At 41.2% G+C, this 15004-nt stretch overlaps 1 protein-coding gene across 1 annotated transcript in view; it reads right to left on the bottom strand.

Moving 5' to 3' along the window:
* NCKAP5 (NCK associated protein 5) overlaps positions 1 to 15004 on the bottom strand; it is a 1061012-nt gene that overhangs the window by 834348 nt on the left and 211660 nt on the right. The window contains exon 3 of the mRNA XM_039229926.1: positions 3487 to 3616. Coding sequence (XP_039085857.1) covers positions 3487 to 3555 — 69 coding nt within the window. The 5' untranslated portion in view covers positions 3556 to 3616. The remainder of the gene's footprint in view (positions 1 to 3486; positions 3617 to 15004) is intronic.

Genomic DNA, 15004 nt, shown 5'->3' with positions numbered 1-15004 from the left:
ACAGGCAGCCTGGGAATGGTTCTTATAAGTAAAAAGGCACAGTGTGAAATGCTGACATTTTCTGATCAAAAAGCATCCTGGGGTGGGCTGAACAGCTTTAGGTCAAGAAGAGGGCTCGATTTCTGGGGTGATTTTTATTGTTATCGCAGAGAAGACTGTACTTGCCGTGAACACGCGGCCGCTCGGCACACTCCTACTGGTGAAGGCAAACTTGCAGTCACTTGTCTTTCTCTCAGGGTATGTACCCCCCACCTTGAAACATATTTTTCATTTCAGTTTCACTTACCTGTCACTTTCTTCTTAAAAAAGGGTGATTTATCAAGTAAAAAATCAACATCAAAGAGCACTTTAACGTTGCCCGGGTGCGTACACACAGACACACATGAAACCACACACACTCAAACCCTCCCGTGTCCTGTCCTGAAAGCCAAATGATGACTAAAGGACCACCAAGGACCATCCCCCCACCTTGAAGGCTTTTTCCGGTATCTGGACGGTGGGTTTCTTTATGCTGTGTTTCCTCCAGCCTACAAATTTAAAAGCTGTTGCAAGGGAGCTATAACTTCTACTCAACACTTCATGATTTGATTATGTAAAATAAAAAGTATAATGAAGTTAATAGCACCTTATTCTTGCAGTACATTATGAGGAATTTTTTTCCCTGCAAAATATGAAAACGGAAATTACCTCTGGGCCTTCTAACTCTCAAAAATGTAGGTCATAACGGTTACTGTGGTGGAATTTCAAGACTTAAGATCTAGTTTATTTCTCTTTCGTCTCTTCAGTTCTCCGAAGGGACATCTTCTCTCACTGGGATTTTATGCTATAAAATGCACAGAAGTGGAGTGATGGGCATGAGACCCCACATTGTCTGCTGATTGTGGGACCCCAAGAAGAATATTTAACCTCACTGAGTAATAACCTCTCCTGCCAAGGGAGGAGAATGGATAACCTGGCCCCAAGTTAGCATTCTAGGATTAAAAAAAATAATAACATAAAGTGAAATAAAGTAACCCTGCCTGGAGAAAGAAGGGTAGTATAGGATGCCAGGTGCTCCTCTTCCCTTATATTTTCCAGCAACCCTTATCTGGAATCATCACCCTGTGCTTCTTTCCTTATTATTGGTGTGGTTTCAACATGGAGCCAAAGACGAGGACAATGTCTTGGGTTCAAGTCCTTTACTGCCAGTCAGTTTGATCTCATCCCTATCTATCTCTCTTCCTGATGGTTGCAATAGAATCTGCTCAGGGGACTTCCAATGGGTCTCACTCTCGAAGACCAAACCCAAAACAAGTATTCTTGCTGTCACTGCCTCAGTATCTTATGGGAGGAATAAAGAGAACACTCAAACAGAAGGCAAACTTATAGTCACATGGCCTAAACTGTATACTGTTGAGTAGCATTTAAGGGCTCCCAGGCCACACAGTCATTAGAAAGCACACTCTTTCAGAATTTTCCCAATTATCCACATGCGGACATGACACACAATCTGCCTCTAGGAAAGAAGGGAGATCTCTCACTAGTGTAAAAATTCTCCTAAGCATCATTTGAAGAGATTTAAGGGGATTACATTTCTCAGGTGGTGCCAAGCAACACGTTCTTATTTTTCCAGTGTGCTTTCATGCTGGAAATAAGAATTTGGAACCTCAGGCCCACAAAACCCAGGGTAGAACCATATGCCAAGGCGAAGCCAAGCTTGGCTTTGGGCTTTCAGCTAGCACCGGGACTATGACAGGCTTTGATTTGTGCTCACAGTCAAGCCTGTCCCTGAACAAAATTTAAATGTGGACAATGATTTCATTAATGATGTTTCCTCTTTCTCTGATTTGCAGGTACTCAATCCCCTCATGATAATTCACGGCCTCGTCCCTCATCGCCCCAACCCAGCACTCTGTGCTCTGCATCCTTCTGTTTACCCATTCCCTCAACAAAATGTTGCTCAGCTGCTTGACATTTGGGAACAATCCAAGACCTTTTATTAATGAGGGCTACTATGAATTATTGAAAGACAATAGCTTAGCATGCTTGCTTGCATTTATAGCATCTTTGCATATTCTCTGGGACGGAAAGCTTTAGGGACTAATCAGCAAGGGTATTTTTGGGTGAAGAGAACCGTTCCCGTGCTGCTCATATCATAATATATGGGCATCTCTGTCCTCTGCTTAGGTATATGACAGACCCTGTAGGCAGGTTAATCGGTAAAATGTGTTTTGTTTGCCAAAGAGAGGCTCAGAAATTATCTTTTTATCTTAAGTTCCCCCATGAAACTATCCCCAAGGGAATAGACATATATATATATATATATATATATATATATATATAAACACACACACACACACACACAATTTTCATCACATTCTACCCAGAGGTAGAAAGACTTAAGAGATGAGAAGAGGGCACAAGTATTTGGATGAGAACCTAAAATACTACCACATTTCTTAGCGTCTGAATGTAGGCTGAGTGGTACACAGCCCACAGAGACACAGAAATTGACTCTAAGAATAAGAGAGGAAGTAGACACAAAAGTGTCATGTAATCCTTCTCCCATTCCCGGAAACTCGCATCTAGGAATAGTCAGTGACGTTAAGCCTCAGCCACGATGGAGTGACTAGCTCCTCTATAGGCTGGCAGAGCAGGACCCACAGTAGCAGATTCAGAAAAGTGCTACTCATCAATCAAGTCAACAAATATTTGACTGGATACCTACTCAGACCCAGACTCCAGGTCAGGTGCTGGGAGCACACAAATGATTAAAGCACATCCTTCCACAACATACAAAAGAAGATGCTAAGCTAAATTTCTATTTCAGTAGATGATCAACAGACAAAGGAGTGACTCGTCTGATTTCTTACTCTGTTCATATGCATTAGGGAACAGGAGGGGACATACCACTGTGAAAGAGCAGCCAACCTTCTGAAATCAGGGACTTTGTCTCTTTCCTTGGCTGAACCCGATTCTCATACACGAAGGCAAACACAACCAGGTTGTTAAGAATGACGCTTATCGGCATTAACAGAGTTGGAAAGAAAGCTCATAAACGATTGAACCATGGTACGCACCTAAGAAGATCTTAGAGAGAGGCTCTTTGCTCTTCCATAGTCGAAGCTCTCTTGAATTCTTGTTCAACTTATCCCCCAGATTAAGATAAATGGGTGATGGAACAAGTATATATAGGCTTGGCATTTGGCATCAGCTTTACAGTAGTGTTTTTGTATAGGTTAAAGTCTACTTCAGCTGGAATTAATGTAATTATATATAATGTTGACAGATTATGACATTTGCCTATTAAGACACTATACAAACATTCCAATTATTTGCTGGCTTTTGACTTTGTAAAAACTAAATGAAACAAAATCCCAGGGGATATGGCTAATGGGGTAACTGGAATAGAGGTTTCAAAAGCACAGGGTTCAGGAAATAACAGTCAAAGAATAATGCATTTTAAGCCAAAACATATAGAGCGGTAAATGAATATTTAGTACTTACCACAAGACTACTGTCTAGAGACAGTCTTTTTCCAAAGTCCCTTTTCTCAAGCTGTCTCTTTCCCTCCATGGGTGAAGTTATTTATTTTCCTTTGTGATTTATAAGAATTCCCCTTCTGTTTCCAGGGTCACTGCAAAAAGTGAGCATGTGTTTTACCATCCGAGTGAACAGTGTTTAGACCCTTGTTTTTAGCTTTCTAACCAGAAACAAGTGTTGAAGCCAAAATACCCAGACCCAAATCAGAAGTGCGGAACTGGGCTCTCTCAACTCAACAGACCTCTCCGTGTTGCAAATGTCAGAGTCGTCTTTATGGAGGCCCCTGTGTTTTTACAGGTCTCGCTAACGGAGCTGGGGAATGGGTCTGCAGGTTGAATCAGCAGACTGTGGAATAAAGCAAACAATCCGTTTCATGCCACGTTTGCTCCACCCTCGTCTTCCGTCTATCAGCCAGAAGCAATCTGTTACTGTGCACAGAGATGCCGTCTGCAAATCCCATGAGATCAAACTGACAAAACCAGGCTCCATATCCCAGAGCTGCTGAGCTCAAGGCCCGAGGAGGAGAAACTGAAACCTGAACATTATTGTTAATACTTCATCGTAAAACATTTCATTTAAACATACTGGGGGAACATTAGAAGATGCATTCCCTCTGGGACACGTGGATTCCAAATGGATGGCGGAGGACATGTTATGGTCAATGAATATTCCGAATGCCCACTGCAGTTTTACCATATCAGATATAGCTAATCCCGGTACTCCACTGTGGCTGCTAGTTCTAGAATAAGTCTGGTTAGTAAGAATAGATGGTATTTATCAAGCACCAGCTTCCAGTTTTCACGAAAATATAAATGGCATGAAGTAAAAGAAATAGGTTTTAGCCCAGGCTCTCCTACCCGCTAACCAAGGTATCTAGGACAAATCATTTAGCCTCTCTGAAACCCACCTTTTTAAAATAAGATTTTTTTTTTTATGTTGGTGATCATATGATATGTGTAAAATGATTTAAAGGCAATAAACTACAATTTACATGTAAGTTATAATTATGCACAGATTACATTCAAAATTAGTTAACCTTAAATACTAGCTTGAAACAGTTTGTCTTTGATGATTCAGAAGACACTTGGAGGTACAGAAATTGCTAATAATTCACACAAAACACATAGCTATTGTGCTGCTATTGTAGAAAAGCTGAACTTAATAAAATATCATACTAATCAGCTCTTGATAAAATTGAAAAGAAATATTTTCCACGGCTCTCTCAATTGCTCCAAATCTAATGAGGATGTACCAGACTTGACCTCACAGCCCACAGCACGTGGTCTCCTTCTCCTTGTTTCCCCCACCAGGAGGAGGGCTGGGACAGCTGTGCCCCCGACATCATATGTCCAAATGATGGCCGGTTGTAGCAGAGTGATGGACTGCCTTCCCTGCGATAGGCTCTCTCCTCCCTCTACCACCTCTCACTTCAGGAAAACCAATTTCAATTCATTATTTGTCCACTCCGAAACTCTTAGGGGGCGCCTGGGTGGCTCAGTCAGTTAAGCCTCTGACTCCTGATTGTGATCTCATGGTTTCACAAGTTTGATCCCTGCATCAGGCTCTGCGGAGGCAGTGTGGAGCCTGCTTGGCATTCTCAATCTCTCTCTCTCTCTCTCTCTCTCTCTCTCTCTGTCTCTCTGCCCCTTCCCTACTCATGCTGTCACTGTCTCTTTCGAAATAAATAAATACAAGTTAAAAAAGAAACTCCTGGAAGTCCATTGTGAATTCAGGATATAAAAGCAAATTTCTCAACATCGTGTTCAAGGTCTACTTCCTGCCAACTAGTCTCTTACGGTCCCTGAACACATAGGGCACATTCCCCAGACCACGCTTTAGATCACACCCTTCATCTCCACTGGGTCTAATTTTCGCCTTGCTCCAGTGCCTGGCACACAACCCATCTCCTTCACATGACTTTCCTGGTCACCCGACTTGGCAAAGACTTCTTTCTCTCCCAAGTTCCATAGGGGTCTTTAGGGAGTTACGTTATTAATCACCATCATCACCTACCGTAGTGCAAATATAGCAAGCTCTTATTATTTGCTATGTGGTAGCAGCTAGTAGTGAAAAATAAACTCTTGGTAGCATCTTCCAGAACAAAGTTGGTTGTGTACTATTACTGTAGGCAAAACTATTAGCCAAGTGAGATGTGTTCCGAGGGCTTGCCTTTTCTATGGTCAGCAGCTCCCGTCTACTCCCACCACTACCTCACCCCAGTGGTAGCTCAGCAGACTCTCTGTAATGATGGATCCAGCTACAGACACCACTCAGACCCTGAGATTTCTCCCTCCATCAAAAACATACCTTCCTAAGTCATTTTCTTGTGTCATTTTTTTGTATGTTTCTTGCCATCCTAAGTCTTATTCCAAAGAGCCCTGGCATTTGATACATTATGATAGATAATCCTTTGGCATTTAACATGTATTTATTAAATGCTTAATGTAGGAAGGACCCAGTACTTAGGTGTTAGTGGCACAGCCATGTGTAAGGGAGACTAGTTCCTGCTTATGTGGAACTTCATGGAAGATACAGGAAATAAATAAGCAAACAGCTCCAAACCATGATAGATACCTGCTACAGAGGAAATAACCATCAGTAGGTGGTACTACAGAGTGTCAAGCATGTGGAAGGGGAGCACATTTTAGGCAGAATGGTAAAAATAGAAGCCAGCTATATAAAAATCCAGGTAAAGAGCATTTGAGAGAGAGGGACCAATCTTCTCACTGGGAAAAAGCTGGAAAGAGGATCTGTGTCCCCAGAATAGAGGATCAGTTTTTTAGGAATGAAGGAAGCCGGGAAGACAATGTGTGAAAAAAGTTCCAAGATGTAAGCAACAATTGTATCACACAGGGTCTTGTAATCAAGGTAAATTGTTTGTTCTAAACACAACAGTTAATCTTAAGGTTTAATTACTCCTTACTAGAGGATAACATTGAACAAACTATTTAATCTATATAGGCTTCAACTGACACATCTATAAAATGGCATTAGTAATATGACCTCTTTCATTGCAGTGTTGTTGTGATGATTAATGAGATGATTCATTTAAAGAGTTTTACCAGTACCTAGCACATAGTAGGTAAGATTTAAATATTAGACATATTGATTATCTCTTCTGGTAAATATAATTAAACTTCCACAAGCAATGCTAGTAACTGGATTCTATGTTCCATAACAGGCTGTTGGGATGATCATGCTGGGAAACAGAGGTCTTTTCGATAGTACTTCAACAGCTCATCTGCCATGTGGAAGACTGAAAGATTTAACCTGATCAATTTTTTTTCATACTTTATGGTGCCAATTATATAGGCATAGATCGTCCTTCAAAACACTTAGCAACTGATAAACCACAGGGACTGGCCAATCAGAAGGCACAATCAATGGCAACAAGGACTACAGCTGTAACAGTGTCCTGGCTGGTTACCATCCTAAATGTATGTACTACCCCCATCCCAAGAACTTAAAAATTCACAAATTATACCATAAAGCAATCATAGAATTATAGGATTCTATAATTAAAGTTATCCAAAAGGATCAAGGCAAGAGCACTCCAAAAACAAAATGGCAAATAGGATATATCAATATGAAAAGGGGAGGGGTCCACAAAGGAAAAGCCAGAAAGGCTGACACACTTCATCTCCAGACTGTCGGTGAGAGAGTGCCCACTCTGAGATACACCCAGCAAGGACTGCAAGTCTAGAGGGAAAAGGAGTATGTCAGATCCCAGCCACTTTGATACGACACCAGCCACTTGTATCATCCAACAAACTTCCTTGCTCAGAGACCACTGCCATAAAGCAATCTTCTAACTTTATTTGATTCCCAAGTAATTTTACTTATAGAAGAATAACGTGCTGACCAGCAAATATAAGGAGGCAATCTTGTGGAAAGCTACATTTTTAATATGAATTTGCAAATCAGCCTCTGACTCTTTATGTTCATCATTTACATATCTGCTTAGTATATGAGTTGAATTGAGCTGCCATTACAATATCAGACTCATTGGCTTAAACAATAGACATAAAGTTTCTCACAGTTCCGGAAACTGGAAGTTCGAGATCAAGGTGCTGGCAGTGTGGGTTTCTTGTGAGACATTTCTCATTACCTTGCTATTAGTCGCCTTCTGTGTCTTCACGTGACCTTTTCTTTTGCACACATGCTTCTGTGCCTCTTTCTTCTCTTTTTCTTATAAAGACATCAATCCTATATGATGAAGCCTCTACTCTGAAGACTTCATTAACCTTAATTACCTCCTAAAAGGCCTTATCTCCAAATAAAGTCACTTTGGTGGTTAGGGCTTCAACATGAATTTTCAGGGGTAACAGTTCAGTCTATATGAGTTAGTTTCGGGGCACCTGAGTGGCTCAGTCGGTTAGACGTCTGACTCCACCTCAGATCATTATCTCATGATTCGTGAGTTCGAGCTCTGTGTTGGGCTCTGTGCTGACAGCTCAGAGCCTGGAGCCTGCATGAGACTCTGTGTTCCCCTCTCTCTCTGCCCCTCCCCCACGCATACTCTGTCTCTCTCCATCTCTCAAAAACGAATAAATGTTAAAAAAAAAAATTTCCAAGAGTTAGTTTCAGTCAGATACCCAAGTCTGGTCACATCTCAGTGTGCTAATAATCAAATTTCTGAGTCTAAAACCTGACAGAAAACACCAGATATCAGTGGCTACACCCAGACCCGATCTCTCTCTGCTGGTTAATTCACTGTTGGATTTCACCACCACTCCTGCCCACCTTTGCCTTTCCCTGCTAGACTCTCCTCTGTATTGCAGGTCTAGAGGTGCAAACATTACCAAGGCTCCTTAGTCAGTTGGCCCACTTGGATTCTGCCAAGAGGAGGCAGTGAGAAATCAGAAGGCAACTGGAAATGAAAAGCTCTGCACTTCCAGCTGCAGATGAGCAGCCTCAAGAGCAGGTGACTACACAGTCCAATAGTTCTGTGACTCAGTCTCCAAAAAGCTGAGTCTCAGAACAGGCGGTAGCAGGTGCCTAGTCTTTGACCACCAACGTCTGCCTTTTGCTCCGCCAGCTTTTCCAACCATTTGATTACAAAATTCCTCGCACTAACTCTCCCCCTGCTTAAACTGTATAGAGCAGTTTCCCCTTTCCAGGCCTGACAGTAACTGATTCACACCCCATAAAGACCCCGTTGGACAGGCAGCCAGCCTTCCTTGGGCAACTCCTGGTCTCTTTTTTGTGACCCGCCAGAACAGCGGTGTGGAATTAAAAATCCTACCGGACACTGAGTTCCTAGAGACCAGGGGCGATATTTTATGTTCTGTGTTTTCCTAGGTAGGATAATGCCTGATGCATGGCAATGTGGCCGACCCTCAATGAGAATTTGTTGTTCGCGTGAATAAATGAATAAATGAAGGTTTGCAGCTGTCTTTGTGAATGCTTAAAGAGCAGGGAGGCAATATAACATTGCTAAAGCAAAGAACTGCTATACACATTTATAACCCTGAAATTACTTTTATAGCCAAACACAGGGACACACTCAAACCTCAAGGAAACACTGTATTTTAAAACTATTATCAACCTAGGGGTGCCTGGGTGGCTCAATCTGTTGGGCGGCCAACTTCGGCTCAGGTCATGATCTCACAGTTCGTGGGTTTGAGCCCCACATCAGGCTCTGTGCTGACAGCTAGCTCAGAGCTTGGAGCCTGTTTTGGATTCTGTGTCTCCCTCTCTCTCTGACCCTCCCCTGCTCACACTCACTCTCTCTCTCTCTCTCTCTCTCAGAAATAAATAAATAAATAAATAAATAAATACGTTAAAAAATAAAACTGTTATCAACCTAAAAATTACTGCTTAGGATCTGCCTCAACTAACAAAGTATCATAACCAAGTCCTGTCTGTGCCTTTTCTATGGCTTCCAACAACTCTTGTTAGAACGAACACACATCTAACTCTGCGTGATGGTTTGGAAGCCTCTCCCTCCTCGTAATGGGAAGAAAACGGTCAAAGAGTTGAAGGAAGACAGGATATTAAGCATATTTTTTTGACTGATGGACATAGATACTGGTCTCCCTCCCCTCTCACATACATCTCTCCCTAAGTGATGAAAACACCATTTCTTGGTATCTGTAGAATCTGTTTTGGGCTTAATAAACTCTTTTTAATTTTCCTCACAGACAGTAATGGCCTTTCAACACTAGACAGACCCTTTAATATTCCTAAAGATGTCAGTAATTTCTTTTTTCTGCCAGACTTTATTAACAGACTACATAATTTTCAAGGGACAATAACCAAACAACACCATTAAATAAAAGCCCAAAGGCATATTTCCTCACATGCGCGCAGTGATACACATGCAGACACACACACACTCGCTCTTCCACTCACACGGCTCTTCTGAGAACTTTTCTCCAGAGCAATCTCTGCCTCTCTGATCCCCCCACACCCCAGCTCTGCTTTGAAATTTTAATGGTAGTGGCAGAAGAAATGGAGGGGAAAAGCACCAAAGGCATGAGATGATCTGGCACTCAGCCCTCTTTGCCAGGTAAACTTGAACATGTTCCCTAATTTCTGTGAGTTTACATTTGCCAATCTCTTCGCACCAGGTTACTGTGAGGTTGCAATGAGGTGACATATGATTCGGAGTATTTTTCAGTCAGCTTTGGTAAGCAACAAACTATGCAAAATAGGATTGTTTGCAGCCCCTGTTCTGTTCACATCCATAGAACGGAAAGTGCATCAAACTCATTGACATGGCCCCTGCAGTACTCTGCACACTAGCCCCTACGTGGTATAAATCCTGCAAAGAATAATTTCAGACTTGGGCATGCCAAAGACAAATCAAAAGGGTATCAAGGTTCTTGTCCCCAAGAAGGATGAAATCCTTTCCATCCATGCTGGATGCTCCTTCGAATCACCTGGGAACCTTGTAAAACACACCAATGCTCAGACTCCATCCCAGACCACAGGAAGCTCTAGGGGAAGGGGTCCTAGGCACCAGAGTATGGTGACAGAAGTCTGGGTTGGTGACCACGGGCTGAAGCAGTGGGTCTCAAACTTTGCCATTAATGAGAGTCACCTGGATAGTCACTGAGATCAAGTGAATCAGGATTACTAGGGGTGGATGCAGTCATCACAATGTTAAGTTCCCCAAATGACTCCAACCTACAGCACCATGTGAAAGGGTGAAGCTGTGCCCCCTTTCATGGCCTCCTTCCCTTTCTCAAAGGCTGAGGGACATGGAGTTGCTGGTAGAAAAATAATGCCTTTCTTTAGCCACTGCAACCAGCAATTCTTAACCTGGAAACACTGATCCCAAAGAAGAGGGTCAGATACAAATAATTCGCATCACCTTCCTCTGTAGGCCCGTTCTGTCCAGCTCATGAATCACCCTGCTTAAACTGGTCTTTTGCTCTGTGCAAAAACTAATGTTGGCGGAAGACAGAAATATCAGATCTAGAGTCCAAATTAATGCACAAACAGCCCAGAAACTCAGAGTGAGGCCACCATTAAGAGAATGAGGGAAAGAACCTCCAATACCAAGTACAAGAGTAGAAGGAAATTCTGATTCAAATGCTCTCAGACTCGCCCCTTCCTTTCTCCCTGCTCTTCTCTAAGAGTACCTGGCTCTCATTTCTAAGCACAAGGAGCAGGAGGGAAAAGAGGAAAATATGAATCTGTAAGATTTTGCTTAGAGCTACCAAATAGAATCTTTGAAAGTCCTGTCAGCTTCGTATTGAAATCTTTTCATCCACATGCATCAAGTCTACATCAAGGAAGGCAGTTGGCTTGTCTTATACTTGAAATACATACACACAGCAGTTTCCTTTTAGAAGATATATTGCCTCAGTAACTTTCTGTTACTGATACACCTATCGGTGAAGTACATGGGTAGGGATGTGTGTGTATATTGGTGGGTGGGGGGTTGTACAGATATGTGAATGTGTAGGAGTATGTGTGTACACACGTATGTGTGTGTGTGTGTGTGCACGCACTCCAAACAGAAAACCACAGTCTCCATTCTGGACAGGAGAATTTTTTAAAAATGATGGACTTTCAACCACAAAACATCTATTTAAATCCGAACAGCACCCTGAAACCGATTTAGAAGACTGAATGCTAACAGATTTCTCGAACATGGTCCATCCTTGCCAGATAAATGAGGGGCTGGAAACATTCTCTTCAGGATGTGACAACAGCTCTTTTCTTTGAAGTGGAGGAAAATTCTGCATGATGATGAAAATTGGTTTTTAAAAAATGATTTCATGAGCTCATGTTTATTAGACTTCTCACCCTAGAAGCTACTCAGTAGCCTATAGCTGATAGTTAAATGCCAGAAAATAATCCGAGGAATTACTGCCTCGTGGTCTCCATACACGGCTACTTCCCCAACACAGAAACAGGCGAATTTCACTCAAGTCAGGCTCTGGAAGTCTAGGCGGGTGGTCAACATGCAGCTTCAGTCCAATGCAACAGTTAACGACTGGATACTAATCTGAATTAAGTTCCTTAGGAATGGAGGACAGGAAAAGCTCTTTAAACCTCTAAGAACTCCAAAATTCAGTAATTTCCAACTCTTAACACGTAAATGTTTTTTTTTAGTTGAGATATTCTTTACATACCATTAAAGTTCAGCCTTTCAAAATATACAATTCCATGTCAACCCTTTTTATTACCCAAAACTTATTTGCTATGGAGACTCGGGTTATTATTCTCCCTAAGAACACAAAGAACTTTCCTCATTACGGCTTCATGCTGCATCAATCCTGTGTCATGTCCCCATCATTCTGGGTAGCAGCATCAGGGATAGTCTTGAGTTCAAATTCTGCAACTTTCAGTTCTAAGACAGTAAGCAATTTCTGTAAGCTTGAGCAATTTAACATCACTTGGCCTCATTTTCCTCAAAGATAAAATTCAGATAATAACTATAGCAGCCATCACCTTAACAAGATGGCTCTGACGTTTAAAACGTTTGTTTTAAAATAGTTAGTACTAGGGTGGCTGAGTGGCTCAGTCGGTTAAGCATCCAACTTCAGCTCAGGTCATGATCTCAGGGGTTTGTGGGTTCAAGCCACACATCAGGCTCTGGGCAGACAGCTCAGAGCCTGGAGCCTGTTTCAGATTCTGTGTCTCCCTCTCTCTCTGTCCCTTCCCACACTTGTGCTCTGTCTCTCAAAAATAAATGAATGTTAAAAAAATTTAATTAAAAAAATAGTAAGATACTCAATAACTATTAGGCATAACTCAACAGAATTCCTTTTGTTAAGAATTCAATAAAGTGTTTATTCAATATCTATTTTGGTTCCAGACGTGTTTAGGCCCCAAGAGAAGGAAGGAAGGAAGGAAGACAGAAAGACAGACAGAAAGAAAGAAAGGCAAAAGATATAAAGCACACATCCTCAAATTTTAAGGAGGGTAGGGATTTATATTGTAAAAAGGTAAAAAAAATGTGAATAAATGGATATTTTGGTACAAAGAAGACTCACTTTCAGTTGGAATAATCCTGTAAAACCTGCCTTTATTTCATTCAAGTATTTCCAGCTGATTTCCAGACAGAAACTATTGCTACATTTTTATAGTGTATGAACCAAAAGCTAAGAGACAGAACAGCAGGGCCTTGCACCAGGATACGCCTTCCATCTCTGGCTGCTCTTGTCCAACCATCTGTTCTTTCTCTCCCGGTCCTTCTCAGTAAAGCTGCGCCCCCCACCCCCCCATTAAGCTCCTCCTCTACCTTCTCCATTTATCGCTTTAAGAAATGTTTCTAGTTCATTATATGAAATGCCCGTACGTTGCCCAAGAACTCCTCAGGGGAAAGTCAGTGTAAAAATGAAACAGATAAATAAATAGCTTTTAAAAATAAATAAAGTGTGCACACAACCCCAGAGGACTGGAAGAGTATTTAGATAAGTGACTAGGGAAAAGAATTTTCACACTGTGTCATCTGCTAACTCTAATGAGTTAATTAAATTAGAAAAATTCCACAGCCAGAAGCAAAAACATCCAAATATGTGGGATGCTGGGGGAATTATAGACCATGCTACTAAATGCATTCTGTTCAAGCTTTTTTTTTTTTTTTTTTTTACCCTTTGAGAAGGCTGTGGAGAGCTACACTTAAAAAACCATCCAATTTCAAGAGCGTATTTTCCATCTGGGGCCAGTTGGGTAGAATGTGCTCTAAACTCTGCAAAGCCTGCTGAAAGACAACATGACTTGTTAAGAAAACTGTTTATGAAAAACAATGTTTTGAGAAGATCCAGCAAAAGGTTTAACTGTGATGTCCCCCAACAGTGTTGAATTCATTATTTCCCATTATATGCTTTAGCACACAAGTGAAAAGCCAAAATGATTCAGGAAATGGATACAATCAAGTAAGTTGGACATTTTTGCTAAGGCTTCACATGGTAAGTAGAATATTTCCAGCTACCTGGAAGCTTTTCCTCTTTAAAAGATTTTCTCTTTTCTTTAATGGTAACCTCCTTCCACAACTGTTATATCCCAAACAATCCTGATGTGGAAAAAAAAAATGCTCACAGCCTAAGAAATCAAGGTTGAAATACCCATTAACATGCTGAGACCAATCAAAAGAATTTCTAAGAAAGCATAAAATGTAGAATATGATATTAAAGATGTCCTAATAACAGCCATCAAAATCAAATGTATGAAAAAAGTCTCAAAGATGTTTATCTTTTTCGACTCCTTGTTTAAATTGAGAGCACTATTCACTTGTGGGGAGAGAGGTGAGCTGAAGTCCCTTGCAAAGGTGAAACAGTTGATGACCACTCACTTATGCCAATATCTATAGAGACTGAGGTTAAGGGGGTGTGTGTGTGTGCGCGCGTGCGCACACGCACATACATGATGTATATATGTACTACACATACACCGATGTGTAGATACTTATGTGTGCATATATGTGTGCATATACTTATGTGATATTTTCCTTCTTGTCCTCATGTCTCCCAGATTCTGAGCAGTGCTAATTAAAATTCCTAATTATTGAGGATTTTTTTTTCTTGTGATGAGTTGTTTCTTTTTCTTTGGGCTTTGAAAGCTCAGGAATAAGAGAAGCTTGATGTATAATTAGATAAACCAGTGCTTCTCAGATTCAAGAATAGGAATCACCAGTGGAGTCATTAAAATGCAGATTCTGACTGAGTACGTCTATAGTGAAGTCTGAGATTCTGCATGTCCAATAAGCTGATGCTTCTCTGATACTAAAAGGATGTGAAATTTAAAATGGAGAATGTATCTGTGTCCACTTAAGAGTAAAATTCCCCAAAGGTTTTCATAAAGCTATGCTCTTTATAGCTAAGTGTCTGGACTCTGTTCTGGACATAATCTAAGATACTGAAAGGAGTACACAGGTCATGTAGCATAGGTCTTGCACAATAATTTTTATGTGAACATCTATTCAGGATATTTGGAATCCCAGAAACTGAGGTTTAATTTTTTTTTAATTTATTTATTATTGAGAGACAAAGCACAAACAGGGGAAAAGCAGAGAGAGAATTAG

This window comes from Hyaena hyaena, unplaced genomic scaffold (genome assembly GCF_003009895.1).
Source record: "Hyaena hyaena isolate Hyena2069 unplaced genomic scaffold, ASM300989v1 scaffold_41, whole genome shotgun sequence".
NCBI lineage: Eukaryota > Metazoa > Chordata > Mammalia > Carnivora > Hyaenidae > Hyaena > Hyaena hyaena.
Note: the sequence above shows the minus strand (reverse complement) of the source record. Positions and strands in the feature narration are given on the sequence as shown.